We start from the raw sequence: 18,489 nt of genomic DNA, 5'->3' as shown, positions 1-18,489 counted from the left end.
CCAAGTTACATATACGCTGCGGAACGGCTTATAAAGAAAAGTTAGAAGGGGACCTAGTGTGGTCTGGGGCATCTCTGAGGAAGTGACATTTAAGCCATGCCTGAAAGAGGTGAAGGAGACACCTTTGGAAAGAATTCGCGGCGAGATTCTAGGCAGAAGGAAGCACATCTGCGAAGGCCCTGGGGCGGGAAGGAGCTTGGCAGTGTCTGAGGAACAGAGAGGAGGCCTGCGTGTCTGGAGTGGGGTGAGTCAGAGCCAACAGATGGAGAGAGAAGTGGGACAGGGCAGAAGAGTGGGAATTTTATTTCAGGTGCACTGAAGGTTCTTTGGAGCGGCTCCTAATGGAGTGGGCTAAGTTTTTTAAACAGATCTCTCTGTCTGCCCTCTGGGGCAACAGATTATTAGGGGCAAGGGTGGCAGCTGGGAGCCCAGGGAGGAGGCTAATGCAGGTGGGAGGTGATGTTGGCTGGACCAGGGTGGTGGCCACATAGGGTGTGAAACAGATTCTAGAGCTGTTTTAAAGGTAGAACTGAGAGGACTTGCCGAGGAAGGAGAGAAGCCAGGGAAGACTTCTCGTTTGGGGCTGGAGAGAGGAAAGAGGGAGATGGGGTTCAGGGTGGGGAGAACCAATAGTGCTCTTTGGACATGTTAAGCTGGGAATAAGGGTCTGGAGCTCACAGGAGAGGTCAGAGTGAGAGACAGAAATATGAGTGGCACTGGGGTCCAGAGAGGAGGATTGTGTGTGTAGATATCAACATGGGCAATTCAGGGCAGGTGTCAGAGCTGAAACCTACATCCAGGGAGGCCAAGACCACTGCTAGCTGGAGAGTGTGGACACACATGCATACCCTTCTTGGTGGCTCCTGGGAACTAGGAGAATTAGGAGGAAAGCCAGCAGTCTCACTGTCGCTGGACCACCTGTACACATGCAAGACCCTCGCTCCTAAATCCCTCCCGCACATAGACACACACTTAGATTCAGTTGGTACCTGGGTGTTGTCCATTCTTTTCCTTGGGGTCCCCAGCTCCCTGGACAGATATGGCCCATGGTCGCTGAACTCAGAGTCCTTTCAAGCATGTGGTCCTGCTGGGCCCCTCTTGTGGGTTCTGGGAAGGTGGGGGCCTAGGGCTGGGCCCTTGTAAATAAAGCATGAGAAACAGTTGTTTTTTGTGGGGGTGGGGGGTGGGAAAATCTTCTTGGCCAGGCCATAAGGGAAATGACAGAGGCGGGCTGTGTGGCCAGATGCCGGTGGTGGCCTTGCACCCTCTGGAGAGCAGTACTACTCAACTTCAGCCACGTGTTGCCAAGAGATCATGGACACCATGCTGCCACCATCCTCCATGCCTAAGAGAACGTTCCCAGCTGGGAACGTTCATGTGATCTCCTGTTATTTAAACTATTTACAATGTGTATGATTAAAAATTGTGTGTGTGCCAAACATTTTCTGAGAGCTGCTTCTCCAGAAAGGTAGTGTAGGAATAATAAAGCTGCAGGAACCAGCCTAGTTCAAATCTTAGTTTTTGGCTACTGATTAGCTGTGTGACTTGGGGAAAATTCCTAACCTCTCTGTGCCTAAGTTTCACTTCTGGAAAATGGGAATAATGATGGTACCAACATCCTAGGGTTGCCTGAGATTCCAATGAGTAACTCAGGATACTGCCTGGTGCATGGAGCACACTTGGCCAGTTTGCCTAGTGCTTTTCCTGCAACCTGTTTTCACTTTCACTCACCGTAACGGAAGAGGGGATTAGAGACCATTTGGGCAGTGGGTTGGGTAAAGAGATGAGGAAATTCAGATTGATGCCAGGCAGGGGTGTCCTAGGCTAGAATCTTTGCTGCCAGCCTGCAAGGCAGGGAAAGGAATTCCTATTTCCCGGGGAGAACAGGAGGGATGTGGGGCAGGGATTCGAACTGTGACCCCGGGGCTTGTGCTGTCCCAGCTCCTGCACAAGAACCAAATCCTGGGGGTAAGTTTCCTGCGGCAGCATCATTCCCCACACTGTTATGGCTCCATCCTGCTCCCCGACAGTCATGAGGGCCTGGCTCCCTGGGTTTGAACTTGGCTCCATTGTCTCCTGAGCGATCCTGGGCAAGTCACCTACCTTCTCTGGGCCTCGGCTGTCTCATCTGTAAAATGGGGTACCTCTAGCATCTATCCCCCAGATGGTTGTTCAAATTAGATGTGAACCACTCAGTAAACATGAGCCTTTATTACCTCACAGCCATTGCCTTGCATGTGTCAGGCCTTCTCCTGCTGCAGGGTCCTCAGCTCTGTCGCTAACGGGATCATGGCTGCGCCTTCCACAGCTCAGTGTGTCAGACAACTCATTCGACCCTGACCTCAGACTTGCGAACTGCATCAGCCTGGCACTTGGCCTTATCTGGAGAACACAGATAAAGATGCAGAGACAGAACACAGAGAGAGCTGGGGGGGGGGGGGGGCGCGGAGCATGATGTGTGTGCGTCAGAGAAAGACAGGGATTTCTCTTAATCCACCCACAATAAGTAAGGTCCCCCTTTCCCACCTCTATCTCCCTACATTTGTCAGAGAATTTCTCTCAAGGGTAGTTAAGCTGTGATTTGAGGGCAGCAGAGTTCAGGGGCTAGGCCACAGGCTCAGGAGCAGGGTGGGTTTGAATGGCGGCATCACCACTTCCTGGCTGGATACCCCTGGGGAGGCGCCATCACCTCTTTGTGCCCCAGTCCCCGCCTCCGGAATTGGAAGTAATAAATCACAGTGCCTGCTCAGAGTTGTTAGGAAGTCTGAACAGCACAGAGTGCAGGGCCTGGCAACCGCACAGGTCAGGTGTCAGCTACAAATGCTGTTGGTATTGAGTACTAACTGCTTTAACTGCAGCTCTTTCTCCTGTCAGTGAGGGCAGCTTGGGGGCTCTTCTGGGCATGGCTGTGTCCCCGGCATTGCAACACAGGGCTGGGCACAGAGCAGGCACTTGGGGGAATGTCTGACTGAACAAATGGAAAAAAAAAAAAAAAGACTGAAAGAAATTTTGAGTGAAACCGACTTACTGAGAGGTGGGGAGAAGGAAGAGAAAGAGAAAATGACGAGAAGCTAGAACAAATTAAAGCACAAAAGGCAGCAAAAGCTCCCTCTGCCCAACCAATTCACTTCACAGAAGGGGAAAGTCAGGCCTGGAAGGGGCAGAGACCAGGCCTCTTCACCTGCTCAGAGAGGTCCCAATCCCCGTGCTTGGCCCCATGCCCGGCTGCCCCCCTCCTGGGTCTGCCCCACTCTCTAGGCCCTGTGAACAGACAGAGGCCACTAGAAAAAACACATGACTTTATTATTCCCAGCACAAAGGGCAGGTCTTTGCAAGACGAGGGGTAAGTTCTGACGGCAGGGAGGAGGCCCCTACTTGCCGGCGATGAGCGGGTTCCGCAGGACCACAATGACCGAGTCCCCGCGCAAGAACATTTTTGAGATGTAGCGGTCCTTGTTGACCGGCTTGGACTTCTTCTTGCCCTTGCCACTCTTGGGGACTTCGGTCCACATCTCCTTCACGTTCTCCAGCACCATGTTGCAGTGCCTGGTGGGCAGAAGGAGGCATCAGGAATTAGAGGGAGCCTCCTGACCCCCTCCTCTGTGCAGCACTGCCACTTCCTCCATCAGCGTGGCATGGGGGAAGGTGCAGGCCCGGGACCAGGATGGCTGGGGCTCCAAGGCCACCTCTGCAAGTCCTCAGCTTGAAGCTTGGGCAAAGGACTTCACTCCTCTGTGCCTCAGTTTCCTCCTCTCTATAATGGAGACATTCATGGTGCCTACCTCCTAGGGCTGTTGTGAAGATTAAATGCATCAATACAGTATTCTTGTCAAGTACTTAGAACAGGGCCTGGCACAGGATAAAGGCAAATGAAATGGTGCTGCTTGTGCTTTTTAACTCTGAGTACTTCTGGTGGCATAAGCAAAGGTACAACTTCTCTTTGGAGAACCAGAGGTCCCTGGGGCCTGAGGCCGGTACATGACGCCTCCACTCCAGTCCTGCTTTCTGTCCCTGTCCTCAGGGTGCTGGGTGGGCACGTGTGACGACAGTATGGATTAGCTCAGTCAACAAACGCTTACAATGAATACAACAATGAATAAAAGAGATAATATCCCTGCCCTCATGGGGTCTGCAGTCTAGTGAGGGGAGAAGAACACTAAATAAGTAAACAAAGACACGTGTAATATACTGTCAGGTGGTAGCAAGTGCTATGAAGAAAAATTAAAGCAAGGTAAAGGGATAGGAGGATACAGGGAAATATTACCAAGCATAAGAAAGACGAGGGGGCTTCCCTGGTGGCGCAGAGGTTAAGAATCCACCTGCCAATGCAGGGGACACAGGTTCGGGCCATGGTCTGGGAAGATCCCACATGTCGCGGAGCAACTAAGCCCGGGCGCCACAACTACTGAAGCCTCCGCGCCTAGAGCCCACGCTCCGCAACAAGAGAAGGCACTGCAGTGAGAAGCCCATGCAGCGCAACGCAGAGTAGCAACGAAGACCCAACGCAGCCAAAAATAATAAATAATAAGTAAATTTATTAAAAAAAAGAAAGACGAGGAAGCTCGTGAGGAGCACATGAGGAAGCTCTGTGCCTTGCTATGCAGTAACCTCCAGGAGATACTGCTGAGTGAAAAAGGCAAGGGAGGGAACAGGATGCATGGAAAGCAACCTTCTGTAGGAAAAAAGTGGGTAGGAAAAACATACATTCCACCACCTGGTTGTGCAATACTAAATCCTTGAAATACACCTAAAGACTGGTGGCAGTGGGGTGACCTAGGTAGACTGGAGACAAACCAGATGGAAACTTTTCATTGGACTGTTATTACTGTTTTGGAAATCATGTGAATATATTACCAATTCAGAGAAAATACGTTAAAAAAAAGGAAGTAGCATACCAATATGGGAACATTTCCAAGGTATATTGTTAAGTGAAAAAACCAAGGTCTAAAACGGCGTGGCATGCCATTAGTAGTGACTTAAAAATAAATAAAAAGCACCCTCCTGTATCTACATGTATGATGTTCTGTGCAAGTAATCCTCCTGGAGGAGACCTGAGAAATTAGCCATGATGGGTCCCCGGGGAGGGCAACTGGTGCATGGAGAGGGAAGACTTGCTCTTCATTGGGTGCCTTTTGTATTTTTCAAATTTTGCATCCATCGCTCACTCAAGAAAGTAACATAATTAAGTAAATAAAGTGGTTAAGAATACCCTAGCTAACTTGCAGTGATGTTCTCAGACCACTGATTTGTGTGAAAAAACAAGATGCAACAGAGCACACAGATGATTCTATCTTAAAAACAATATTATGACAGATTAATTATGCCTCAATAAAGCTGTTAACTACCACCACAAGGGAGTCTCTGGGTGAATCAAACATGGCAGGACACATACTAGGGTGGTAGGCTAGGTGGGGAGAGGGATGAGAGGATGATATGGGGGCACAGGAGGAAGCTAGGGGAAAAGGAAAGAGTCAACTTAAAAAATTATATTTATATATATATATATATATATATATATATATATATATATATATATGCACCACCTTGAGCACTTACCATATAGGCACTCACCAGGCCCCTTTAAGCACTTTCTAAGCATTAACCCATCAATCCTCCCTGCATCTCACCCCCAGGAGGTAAACACTGACTGGTTTACTAGTTCTCTCCAGCTTCTAGAGCAGGAAACTGAGCATAGTGGGATGAAGTGACTCACCCAAGGTCACAGAGTCTGGAAGTGGCAGAGCCTGTGTTCGAATCCAGACCTATCTGCCTCCTGTACCCGGCACTTCCTGTTGTTCTCATTCTCATTTTATTCAAGGGGAAACTAAGGCTGAGTGAAAGACTTGTTCATGGTCACATAAAAGCTAGTGGCAAAAGCATTCCAGGAGTAAGTTTCATCACACCACTGTGAGGAAAGCACTTCCCAAATGCTAACTAAAGGCTGCAGGTCATATGTTTACTGAGCATTTATTATGTGTTAGGTACTGAGCCAAGTGCTCTTCATACATAATATCATTTAAGCCTCACAACTGTTCTGAGGGGTATTATTATGATGCATATTTCACAGATAAGGAAACTGAGGCCCAGAGAGGAAAAATCATTTGCTGCTCCCTATGGCTGAAACACTCAGACCCTAGCTTGCACCTTCATTTTATTCATACCTGTCCACCGCTGCGTCTTCCTTTGAGGCCTCCCATGTTATCTACCCAAGACAGCACCTCCTTGCTGGTACTTCAAACTCTTACCTGGCTTTACTTTTCTGCATAGAATTTATAATCACTTGTCTTTATGACATTATTTACATGTTTGCTGTCGGCTTCCCTGCCTACAGCATAAGCTCCCTGAGTACAGGAACCATGTTTGTTTCCATCATTGCTGTATCTCTGGAGCCTAAAACAGTACCTGACCCAGGTGGACGCTCTCATTATGCAATAACTGCAAAAAAACTGATTAAGAGCTCTGGGTGCCAAATGCTCAACTTCTAACGACTTACTACGCTTCACATATATTAAGTGATTGAATCTTTGCAACCACCATGATTACTGCCACTGTACGGACAAGATAAAGTCACTTGCCAAAGGTCACATGGCTGTTAAGAGGCAGAGCTGGGACATGAACCCAGGAAGATTGGCTCCCAAGTACATGACCATACCACTGTGCTTCACAGCTGGAGGGACAACGATAGACCACCACATCTTGAGGTCCTGAGATGCTTCTGCCCTGGGCTTCGGACTGGAGCTGGGACTGCTTCTCCAGGCCTGGAAAGAACACCTCCCCAGACCCAGGCGTTTACCTGTCAAAGGCCTTCACACGGCCCAGGAGCTTCTTGTTGTTGCGGCAGTTGATGAGCACTTGCGTGTTGTTCTTGACCGACTGGGTGAGCACGGAGAGTGGTCCTGTGTTAAACTCCTCCTCCTCCCGCTTCTGCAGCTCCTCCGGGGTCATCTCACTCTTGGGCTTGTTGAGGAGGCTCCTAAGTGGGCAAGTATGGAACCCATAGGTGAGAGGGCCCAGAGCCGGAGCCTGGGTGCTCATGGCCTCTGGCTCGGTGTCTCCCTCACACACCCACCCTCCTGCTCGATCCTCTCTCGGCATCACCACTTGGATGCTTAACAGATATTTCCACCCTTCACGTCCTAGGCTGAACTCCAGATGCCCCAATACCCCCAACTTATACTATACTATCCACAGCCTTCCTCATCTCCATCAATGGCAACTCCATCCTTCTAGTTCTTTAAGCAAAAACTCTTAATGTCAACTTGACTCTTCTTTCCTTCTCCCACATCCTATATTCAATCTGTCAGCAAATCCTGTCATCTGCCGCTAAAATATATCGGAATCTGTCCATTTCTTACCATGGCTTAAACCTCCATCATCTCTCTCCTACTGGTCTCGCTGCCTCCATCCACACTCCCCAACAGTTTGCTCTCCACAAAGCAGTCTCGGGGATGGTGCCAAGACTCAAGTCATATATCATCTCACTCTTCAAAACCCTCTCATGGGCTTCCCTGGTGGCACAGTGGTTAAGAATCGCCTGCCAATGCAGGGGACACGGGTTCGAGCCCTGGTCTGGGAAGATCCCACATGCAGTGGAACTAAGCCCGTGCGCCACAACTACTGAGCCTGCGCTCTAGAGCCCGCGAGCCGCAACTATTGAGCATGCGCTCTAGAGCCAGCGAGCCACAACTACTGAAGCCCGCACGCCTAGAGCCCGTGCTCCCCAACAAGAGAAGCCACCGCAATGAGAAGCCCGCGCACCACAACGAAGAGTAGCCCTCGCTCGCCACAACTAGAGAAAAGCCCGCGCGCAGCAACGAAGATCCAACGCAGCCAAAAATAAATAAATAAAAATAGATGCATTTATATTAAAAAATAGATATTAGGCAAACTTTCTTCTTGAGTCCCTGCATTTGCTTTTCCCTCTGCCTGGATACCTCCCCAGATATCTCTGTGGTACACTCTCTCACTTTCTTCAGGTTTTTGCTCAAGTGTTGCCTCCTTTATGTGTCCTGTCTCTCAAAAGTAGCGTTCCACATTGTTTCACCCTGCTCTACTGTTTCTTTATTCATAGTCCCGGTCACCTAACACACCACATACTTTACCTGTTTATTACCATTACGTTTACTGCCAGCCTCTTCCCATCCCATAAGATGCAGAAGGGGATTTTCTTCCTTGGGGGAGTGGGGTAATTTACTGATAGAGCCTATGTGTCTAAAGCAGTCTGATATAGGAGCACTCAATAAATAACTGTTGAATGAATACGTAAGGAAAATCATTCCCGTAACTCGTTATCCGTAAAAATCGAGAATGTAGTTGGAAAGCCAACCGTCTCCAGCTCAAATTATCCGTATAAACCCCTTATCTAAGATCGTTTTTCCTACAAGTCCGTACTCCCCTCTTCCAGGTTCTTTATTCGTAAAAGCGCTTCCCCTTAAAATTCATTTCAGTAAGATTCATTATTTGGGAAAGCCCAGCCCGTTATCAGATAAAGCTGTCCCTCCTCCCGAAGTCAGAATCCGTCAAAGGCCCCACGTCCGTTCTCAAACGCATCAGTAGAAAAGTACGCCACTTAACCCCTAAAATGTTTGCCTCCGCCCCCGGCTCTGCCCATCCCCTTCCACCGGTAAGTGGCCAAATATACACCCTCAACCCCACTCCCGCCACCTAAGCCTAGCCCGGCCTCACATGTTGGCGATGGTGGTGGCCGCACTCTCAAGTCACCACCGTCTCCGCGTTGCCTCAGCCTTCCACAGAGAGCGCGACAGAGGCGGGACTTCCGCTTCCTGCGGCCCACTTCCGTGGGCGCCTGCGCAAACCCAACCAGCGGGTGGGGGCGTGGCCAGTTGCCATAGCGATTTCCACCAGCCCTTCGCGGCTGTGGGATAAAAGCTTCACACGGTGATTCCCGGCCATTCAGGACAGTACGGGGCGGATGTTCACGACAGTGGAGAGGAAAAGAAAGCGGGACTGATTCAAACCATTTTGTTGTAGAACCGCACAGGTTCAAGGAAGGAAAGGACAAGCTATTTCCACATGCCCGCCCACTCTGCCTTTGGGGGAGCGGCCTCCGCGAAGCCAATCCGCTCCTCGCTTCCGGGATGGACCCCTCCCCTTTTCCTTCGGAGACTGTTCATTTAAGTGTCTATTGATCTTTTGACTAGGGGTAACCAATCCTTTGCCTACATCCGGGAGGGGCGTGGACCTGCGCCCAGCAGGTCGAATGTTTTCCATGATCAAACGATTCTCATTGGCTTCCCCTCCTCCGCTGAGGCGGTGCCTACCTCTTTCGCGCTCCCTTTTGGGTTGTGCAACCCTCAGGGGAACCAACCCCCAAAGCTCCGGGGAGACAGGGAGGCGTGTCCTCAGAACGAAAGTCCCATTGGCTTTACTGCCCGCGGAAGTGTGGGATGGTGCAGCCGCTCTTGTTGCTCATTGGTCCCGTGATTCCACGGGGTGGGACTTGGCTGGGCCTAAACTCTATCCGCTGTCCCAGACCGGTTTTCAGGGCAAAGCTGCCATGCGTTCCGGGGGCCGCGGGCGGCCCCGGCTACGGCTCGGGGAACGCGGCCTTTTGGAGCCACCCTCACCGCCCAAGCGCCGCCTGCTACCTCGGGCGCAGCTGTTGCCTCTGCTGCTGCTGGCGCTGGCGGTGGCCTCGGTGTTATACACCAGTTGGAGCGGCTGGCACCGCCAGTCTGAGGAGCTGCCGCTAGGCCGGGAGCTGCGGGTGAGGCCGGGAGGGGACGCGGGCACTGCGGGAGCCCTTATTTCCCGCCTCCCCTTCTCCGAGGTTTCAGGTTGACGTGACTTTATCTTTATCGGATTGCCCTAGCCGCAGGTGCCGCCGTCTCCGTCTTTAGAGCACATGCCTCTTTCCAACGGAATGAGGCTTCGGGCTTGTTCTGTAATAGCGGTTACCCCGTAAGAGGAAGGGTCTGGAGGAGTAACACTGGGAGTTCTGGGTTCTAATCCTAAAGTCATTTATTTGGAAGAGTCCCTTACTCTCGCTGGGCCTCGATTTCCCCCATCAGGATGGGGGTGGGCTGGGCCGGATGGGCTTGGGGGTACTTTCCCGAGTCTAGGATTTATCCTAGAAACCTCCGATGCTGGAGGCTGCGATTAGGAAGAGGAACTGGGGCTTCTTAGGGACGACAGCTCCCAGGGTAGGGTTGGAATGAGTGTTGCTTTCACGCTCTTCTCTTCTCTTCCCCACCTCCTTCCCAAGGGCCCGTCGATCGGAAGTCTCCCCGAAGCCGGGGTGCGGAGGGTGGTGGGGCAACTGGACCCTCACCGTCTCTGGAACAATTATCTGCGCCCCCTGCTGGTTGTGCGGACCCCCGGCAGCCCCGGCAATCTCCAAGTCAGAAAGGTAAGGGGCCCCACCTCCAACCCCTGACCCCGCAGCCCACCAAGGAAATAGGTATTCTGCCCAAGTGGCAGAGCTAGGGCTCTGGCTGGGCGTAATCTGACTCTAGAGTCCTATCCTGCTAACCACCAGACCATTGCCCTCTTTACTGCCCCCACCAAAATCTTACTATATGCTAAGCATCAGCAACAGCCGGATAAGGTGGGCACCAATCTGATCTTCATTGTGTAGATGGGGAAACTGAGGCGCAGAATAGTTAGGCATTTTGCCCAAATCCCACAGCTAATGAATGATATACCTAGGGTTTCAACCCAAATGGGTTGGCTCCAGAGCCGGTGTGGTAACATCTCTACATTGCCTCTCAGAAAGTATTGAGAGTCATTTGAACACTGCCTGAGTTCAAATCCACATCAGCCACTTGGAGTGTGACCTTAAACTAGTTTCTTAACTTCTCTGTGCCTCAGTTGCCTCATCTGCAGAATGGAACCATTGACAGTCCCCACTCCACAGGGTTCCTAGAACAAGGGCTTGGCACAGAGTGAGTGCTATGGAAGGGTGAGCTGTGATTAGTCTTGGCATCAAGAGACAGGGTCACTCCATGCCTGGCACTTAGTAGGTACTCAGCAGAAGTGTATCAAGGGAACGATTAAACTAAAGTGAGATTTGTGAGTCAACCTGACTGCTCGGCATGGTTCAGGTCACATGGCCCTTCTTCCGACCTTCTCCCCAGTCCCCACCCACTCTCCCACCTCTCTCTTGCCACTAGTTCCTGGAGGCCACACTGCGGACCCTGACAGCAGGCTGGCATGTAGAACTGGACCCCTTCACAGCCTCGACACCCCTGGGGCCACTGCACTTCAGCAACGTGGTGGCAACGCTGGACCCAAGGGCTGCCCGTCACCTCACCCTTGCCTGCCATTACGACTCGAAGCTCTTCCCATCTGGGTCAGCCCCCTTTGTGGGGGCCACGGATTCGGCTGTGCCTTGCGCCCTCCTACTGGAGCTGGCCCAGGCCCTGGACCTGGAGCTGGCTAGAGCCAAGGAGCAGGTGAGGAGCCGGGGTAGGGTGGGGGTGGGTGGGTGGGGACTGCCTCTGCCTTGGTCCATACCAACACCATCCCGTGCTTGGTCTTGTCTTCCTCCGCTCCACAACACAGCCACAGGGTCTTTCCATTTCCTGAATGTCAGATCCTGTCCCTTCTCTCCCACAGCTCTCACCTTGTTCCACAAGTAGGCCAGAGCCCTTCTCTTAGCCGAGGAGTGCCCTCTCACCTCTCTGGTCTCCCCTCCCACCTCTCACCCCTCACTCACTCCACTCTAGCCTCCCACTTCCTCTGTGTACCTCAAGCCACACAATTCACTCCCACCCCAGGCATTTGCACTTGCTCTTTGCTCTGCCTAGAATGTGATTTTCTCAGATATATTCCTGGCTGGCTGCCACCCTTCATTCAGATGTCCACTTTGATGTCACCTCCTCAAAGAGACCTTCCCAGCCACCCTAAAATAGCTCCCTGTCACTCTCTCATGCCTCATGGTGCTTTATGTTGATTCGTTTATGTTTCCCCAACTAGAATAAGCTCCAGATAGCCAGGCCCTTGGCTGCGTTTATTTCCTGCTGTATCCTCTGGGCTGAGAATATTGCCTGGCATAAAGTAGGATGTCAATAAAAATGTATGGAGGGACTTCCCTGGTGGTCCAGTGGTGAGGACTCTGCGCTTCCAATGCAGGAGCATGGGTTCGATCCCTGGTCGGGGAACTAAGAGCCCACATGCTAAAACAACAACAACAAAAAGATAAAAACATCAACCCTGTGGGAAAAAATTTTTTAAAAAATGTATGGAATGAATGAATGGAAACACAGATCTCCTCACGCTCCTCCCCTGCTCAGATCCCTTCCATGGCTCAAACCCCAGTGCCCCTGTAACAAAGCCCAAGCTCCCTGGCCCTTGCTGACCCCTTGGGTCTCTACTCAAACCGCTTTGGCCCCTTCTTTGGCCCCAGTCCCGATTCATGTTGCTTCCTCACCGGGGACACTCTTCCCTCTGCCCCATTTTACCAGGCCAGCTCCTACTCAGCCTCAGGGCAAACATCCTTTCCGATAGACCTGACATGTTCCCTAGGCCAGATCAGGACGCTGTTGTTCTTGGAAGCATTTGCCCGACTGCATTTCATCGTTTGTATAATTATTTATTTGTGGGTCTGTCTCTTTTGCTACATGAACTTGAGGAATAACAATTACAATCAGAGCTAACCCTTGTTTAGTTACTATGTGCCAGGCGCTGTCCTAGGACCTGGGTTCGAATCCTACCCTATGATGAGGACTGGTATTAACCCCATTTCTACATAAGGAAGCCGGTGCTTTGAGAACTTAGTAACTTACCCACGACTGCTTGGCTACTGAGCAGCCCAGCCAGGATTTGAACGCAGGCAGTCTGGCTCCAAGTCTGTACTCTTGGCCACCGTGCTTTTCGAGCGAGAAGACTTAGTTTGCCCTCGTCAGCTGTGCAAGCAGGCAGGAAATGTGTGTGCACTGAGGCTGAGGGCTGGCACTGCGCTGGCCCTGACCACTGGCCCTCACAGGCAGCCCCAGTGACCTTGCAGCTGCTCTTCTTGGACGGTGAAGAGGCACTGAAGGAGTGGGGACCCAAGGACTCGCTTTACGGCTCCCGGCACCTGGCCCAGCTCATGGAGTCTGCACCCCACAGCCCCGGCTTCACCAGGATCCAGGCTATTGTAAGACCAGGCCCCACTGGGTTCCGGTAAGGTGGGAAGCGGGTGACACGAGGCTGGCAGCATCCCGCCTGGCCTCTCCAGTCCTGGCCTCTCTCCCTAGGATCTCTTTATGCTTCTTGATCTCCTGGGAGCCCCCAACCCGACCTTCTACAGTCACTTTCCTCGCACGGCCCGCTGGTTCCATCGGCTGAGGAGCATCGGTAAGGAGGCAGGCACCCACCTGGGACGCTGGAGGGAGGCCAGGCACCTGTCCTCTAAGGGGTCATCCAGCCTTCCCTCTACCTCCCTAGTCTCTCTCTAAAGCACTAGGACAGAAACACAAAAAGACCCCACAGCAGTCAAATGAAGTGATTACAAACGGGGGCTCATGGGGTCAGATAGCCCTGGGTTCAAATTCTGGCTCTCTTTCTTACCAGCTGTGTGAGCTTGGGCAAGTGGCTTCCTCTCTCTGAGCCTCAATTTCCTATCTGTAAAATGGGCATGATGGTAATAATAGGGGTATCTACCTCTTTAGACTCAGAGGGATTAATTGAGACTGGGAACATCGTTGGCCTGCGGTAAGGGGTAACTAACATTCATCCTTGTTGGGATGATCAGTGCTTCGCCCCCAGACCCCCTGCCCTCCTCTGATTTGTGAGCAGGGGAACCTTTGACCGTTGAGGGGCTGACCCTTGCTCTCTAATCCCCACCGCCTCCAGAGAAGCGCCTACACCGTCTGAATCTACTGCAGTCTCATCCTTGGGAAGTGATGTACTTCCAGCCCGGGGAGCCCCCTGGCTCTGTGGAAGACGACCACATCCCCTTCCTCCGCCGAGGTACTTGCAGTGGGGAGGAGTGGTGGGCAGGGGTCCCAGGGAGCCACAGATACGACCTGGCCCTGGCCCCTTCCCAGATTAGGGAAGGTGGCAAACTGCTTAACCTCTTTGTGCCTTGATTTCCTCATCTGTAAGGATGGGGATGATAACAGCCTCCACCTCATAGTTGTTGAGGGGATTGAATGTAAAGACCTTGGACCAGTGCCTGGCACTAGCGAGTGTTCAAGAAATGTTAGCTATTACTGGTTGTGCCTCAGTGATTGCAGTTTCTTCTAGTTCTTGCCTCTCAAGCCCTTGGCCACCCAGCATAATCACCTGAGCTTCGAAAAATGCCCAGTCACGTTTCAGGCCTCCTGAACCACAATCTGGGGCCTCTACATTATTCTTACAAAACTCCCAGGTGATTCTGATGCACAGCCAGGGTTGACGACCTCTGGTAGAGGGGTTCAAAACATAGGTTTTAGACTTGGATAGGTCTGGGTTCTACGATCTGCAGCTTACCATTGGTTGACCTAAGGCAAATTACTGAGCCTCTCTGTGGCCCCATTTCTTCTGGAAAAGGAAGAGATAGATACATACAAACACATACGTATGTATGTATTCTTTTTTTTCTTCATATGGCAGTTTTATTTTCAATTTTTTGAGGAACCTTCATACTGTTTTCCATAGTGGCTACACCAAATTTATGTTATGTATTCTTAATCACAGGGTTGGGAGGATTAGATGAGATTAGATATATAAAATGCCTTCTTACACGGTGCTTGGCATATACAGTAAGTGCTAAAAACTGCTTTTTAAATTTTTATTCTATAATTTACTCATTCAACAAATATGCATTTCTTACAATGCCTTTATTGATTCATTCACTGAATACTTCCCAAGGCAGGTACTGAGCCAGCTGTCAGGGATACAGTGACGGGCCATAATCCACCTGGCTCCTGTCTAGCAGGGGGACAGATATTTACCAAATCTGGACAAACAAAGAGTGAAACACTCTGAGGACAGGAACCCAATGCAGTGCAAGGGTTAGGAGCACACACTCTGGAGACATGTGGCCTGGGTTCAAATTCTGACTGTGCTCTTTACTAGAGGCGAGACCTTAGGCAAGTCACTCTGCCTGCCTCTGTGTCTCAGTGTCCACATCTGTAAAACAGGGGTATTATAGTACACCTTACACGATTATTGTAAGGATAAAGTTGTGTGTGTTTATGGCCTTAGACTCGGGCCTGGAATAGAACATAAATGTTAACTATCAGTAAAGAAGAGAAAAAGAGCCTAATAATGTACACCCGGCGAGGAAGGTCAAAGACCTCCTTCCCTTCTTCTGTCTTTCCATAATCCGTTAAGTTTTGAGTTTTTCTAATTTGCGTTATGAAAATAATATACTGGATGTATTTTTAAAACGGACATGTACCCTCACACACTGAAAATCATTGTTCAGAATTCTTCAAGTGCCACAACAGAGTATCTTCTGCTGCGGGGGACAAGACAAGGTTCCCCAGACGCGGGCCTGGGCTCCTGGGTCGGTTGGGGGCCACGCACAAGCCTGAGCCTCCTCTCTGTCCTGCAGGGGTCCCCGTGCTCCACCTCATCTCCACACCCTTCCCCTCTGTCTGGCACACGTCCGATGACTCTGAGGCCAACCTGCACCCACCCACGGTACACAACCTGAGCCGCATCCTGGCCGTGTTCCTGGCTGAATACCTGGGGCTATAGCCTGCCTGGCGGACTCTGAGGGAGAAGCACCCAGCAGCAGATGTGACGAGGGCACCTGGAGCCGAGGAGCTCGGGCCAGGCCTGCTTGCGGTGTGCTGGCTTGTCCTTTTTTAACACCTTTGGCTCTGCTTGTGCTCTCAGTGGAACACCCTCTTTCTTTATCTCAAGCTGCCACTCTTCAAAGACATGGAAGAGACAGACCACTGTGGTGTGAGAGCCAAAGGAATAAGAGCTTGGCCGCTGCCCTGAGGGAAACACTTGGGCTGCAGGTCTGCAGGAGCCAAATGCCGTTCTCCATTTTAGTCAGCAAACGGCATCTGGACCAGCAATACCCCTGACCAAATGAATTCTCTGTGGCTTATGTTTTTGTGGCAGTTCCTTCTCCAGAATGGCAGCCTTGCTACCGCATCAGTCCAAACCCAACTCCCACATGGATGTGCCATGGGGAGCCCACAGAAGATGTGCTCGTAAGCAGGGAACAGAGGAGATGGAAGCCAGTACTTGGGAACTCCAGATTCTGCCAGATCCAATGGCCAATAAACCAGTGTTTCTGCAAAATATATCCTGTAGAACTAGCATACATAGGTGTTGCATGAAAAGGGGGACCAAAGTGGGGTGAGACAACATTAAATGAGTTTCTTCATTTGCACAATGTGAATTTTCAAGAAAGAGAATGCAATGTTTCCCCAAAGTATTTCACCACGGAACCCCTTTATTGGGAAGCACCTCACAGAACCATGGTACCTCAGAAGATACTTTGGGAAACACTGGGTTTTGACAGTTTTGAGTGTACTTATGGTAGAAATGGGTCAACTAGTTACACCAAACCATCCTTTCCCTTTTGGCTGTGGGTACAGGAGTGGGAGATGGTGTGTGTAACTGCAAACTCTAGTGATGACCCAAGAGATTATTTCCCAGTCCTAATTTTCAGACCCAACTGGGGTGCTTATTAAAAAATGCGGGGAATTCCCTGGCGGTCCAGTGGTTAGGCCTCGGCACTCTCACTGCTGGGGCCCGGGTTCAACCCCTGGTCAGGGAACTAAGATCCCGCAAGCTGCGCAGCGAGGCAAATAAATAAATAAATAAATAAATAAAATGCAGACTCCCAGGTCCCACCTACTGCATCAGAACTTCAGAGAGGGGCTGGGACTCTGTAACAAGCACCTGAGGAAGTCTCATGATCAGCAAAACTTTGGGACATGCTGTCCTTAAAGATTCAAGTTTGGTTCATTCACAGCTCCCTAGCAAACCTAAAGGGCACCCAGACAGGAAGTCCCGTGTTGGGCTCTGTACCTGCTGATTTCGTGACTTTGATGGAGACCTGGTAGGCCACAGGGATGCCAGGCCAGGATGCAGGGTCAGAGAGTGAAGGTGAACAGCAGCCTCGCAAGCCAACTCAAGGCTGGCGAAGACTCGAGAGAACTCACGGGCTGAAGGACAACTGCGGTTCTCATTTTGCAAATGAGGTGGCCAGGGCTGAGAATTACAAACCGGTTATTAACAGAGCCCAGATGCTCACCCACAGCTGTGCTCCTATCCCCATGTCCTACCTCCCTTCCAAAAATCACCTGTGCTGGACCAACAGATTGTTGGTCAAAAGTAGCTCCTCCTGAGGCTTTTAACTGGCTGCAAGTCTGAGTGAGGTTTGGGCGGTGGGGACTAACAGCCTCTTAGAGGTGGAATTGGCAGAAGTTGAGTTCAGAAAGGAAATTGACAGATATCAACAGCCAGGGTGGCAGGAGGGTCTCAAATCACAAAGTTAGTTCCTGTTTGTTCATTTCTTGTGTGGCAGGCATGGTGCCAAGCACTCAAAAGTGCAGCACGTCCCCTTAGCCTCACAGCCATCCCAGAAGTAGGTGATACCATCACCTCTGTTAGGGGAAGCAGTGTGTTCAGTGACGTCCTTGGCCCCTTGCCTCCCTGCAGGTCATCGTGCTGAGTGTACTACACGCCAGGTTCTGGGCAAGGCGCCTGGGCACATTTTCCACTTGAATCCAGGGTAAGGATCATGAGCCCCATTTTACAGATGAGGCTGCTGATGCTTGGCAAAGTGATGTTTCCCCCAGCTCCCACCTGTCCGCCAAACAGCTAGGCTCCCCCAGCTTCACACTATGAAGAGGCCATGAGGTATCTTTGGTGAGCACAACTGTTGAACATTCTAGATGCAAGAGCTCACATGTCAGTCTTTTGAGGAACTGTCAGTATTCTCATTTTTCAGATTAAGAAACTGAGCTTCAGAGAAATCAATTGCTGAAGATCACAGCTGGACACTTTCACTGCATGTGTCTAGGTATTCATTTCTTTTTATTTATCCTGCCTATGACTCACTGGGCATACCGGTCTTTTTACCAGTCTGGAATTTGCAATCATCGTGTCCTTAAATATTATCATTGCACCATTCTCTCTTCTGATTCTAGAACGCCAGTTAAATGTGTTAGACTTCCTCACTCTATCCTCCATAACCTTGCTTCCTATTTTCTTTCTCTTTTTGGTCTCTGTGCTACTTCAGACCTAGCTTTAGTTCAATAAATCTTTTTAAAATTTGATTTATTTGATTTATTTTATTTTTGGCTGCGTTGGGTCTTCGTTACTGCGTGTGGGCTTTCTCTAGTTGCAGCAAGCGAGGGCTACTCTTCGTTGCGGTGCGCGGGCTTCTCATTGCAGTGGCTTCTCTCGTCGCGGAGCACGGGCTCTAGGCGCGCAAGCTTCAGTAGTTGTGGCACACGGGCTCTAGAGCGCAGGCTCAGCAGCTGGCACAGGCTTAGTTGCTCCGTGGCATGTGGGATCTTCCCAGATCAGGGCTTGAACCCATGTCCCCTGCATTGTCAGGCAAAGGATTCTTAACCACTGCACCACCAG

The 18,489-nt window shown here is 50.8% G+C and overlaps 2 protein-coding genes across 7 annotated transcripts in view; one reads left to right on the top strand and one right to left on the bottom strand.

The window, feature by feature from the left end:
• Positions 1–3,282: 3,282 nt before the first annotated feature.
• SNRPD2 (small nuclear ribonucleoprotein D2 polypeptide) overlaps positions 3,283–18,489 on the bottom strand; it is a 30,434-nt gene continuing 15,227 nt past the window's right edge. For 2 of the 4 annotated variants that reach the window (XM_067719649.1, XM_067719651.1), the window contains exons 2-3: positions 6,794–6,973; positions 3,283–3,546 (exon numbers count right to left, since the gene is read on the bottom strand). In XM_067719649.1, the coding sequence (XP_067575750.1) occupies positions 3,372–3,546; positions 6,794–6,945 (327 nt within the window). In that variant the 5' untranslated portion in view covers positions 6,946–6,973 and the 3' untranslated portion in view covers positions 3,283–3,371. Of the gene's footprint in view, positions 3,547–6,793; positions 6,974–7,355; positions 7,535–8,685; positions 8,844–18,489 lie in introns of those variants that run through there. The other 2 variants (XM_067719648.1, XM_067719647.1) reach the window with 2 other exon arrangements.
• QPCTL (glutaminyl-peptide cyclotransferase like) lies at positions 9,464–18,174 on the top strand. 3 transcript variants are annotated; one of them, XM_067719646.1, is made up of 7 exons: positions 9,464–9,727; positions 10,226–10,369; positions 11,133–11,414; positions 12,947–13,099; positions 13,200–13,299; positions 13,798–13,914; positions 17,849–18,174. In XM_067719646.1, exons 1-7 carry the CDS (start codon positions 9,518–9,520, stop codon positions 17,851–17,853), a joined length of 1,011 nt encoding a protein of 336 aa, XP_067575747.1. In that variant the 5' UTR covers positions 9,464–9,517; the 3' UTR covers positions 17,854–18,174. The 3 variants fall into 3 exon arrangements, with proteins under 3 accessions (XP_067575747.1, XP_067575745.1, XP_067575746.1); XM_067719644.1 differs by having other exon boundaries at positions 15,799–18,174; XM_067719645.1 differs by lacking the exon at positions 17,849–18,174 and adding an exon at positions 15,485–15,942 and having other exon boundaries at positions 9,471–9,727.

Source organism: Pseudorca crassidens, chromosome 20 (assembly GCF_039906515.1).
Source record: "Pseudorca crassidens isolate mPseCra1 chromosome 20, mPseCra1.hap1, whole genome shotgun sequence".
Taxonomy (NCBI): domain Eukaryota; kingdom Metazoa; phylum Chordata; class Mammalia; order Artiodactyla; family Delphinidae; genus Pseudorca; species Pseudorca crassidens.
The sequence above is the reverse complement of the archived record's forward strand: the minus strand, read 5'-3'. Positions and strand labels throughout refer to the sequence as shown.

Coding starts and splice junctions, on each gene's coding strand:
- QPCTL (XM_067719644.1), top strand. CDS start 9,518: ATGCGTTCCGGGGGCCGCGGGCGGCCCCGGCTACGGCTCGGGGAACGC. Junction 9,728..10,225: donor CGCTAGGCCGGGAGCTGCGG/GTGAGGCCGGGA, acceptor CTCCTTCCCAAG/GGCCCGTCGATCGGAAGTCT. Junction 13,300..13,797: donor CCATCGGCTGAGGAGCATCG/GTAAGGAGGCAG, acceptor CACCGCCTCCAG/AGAAGCGCCTACACCGTCTG.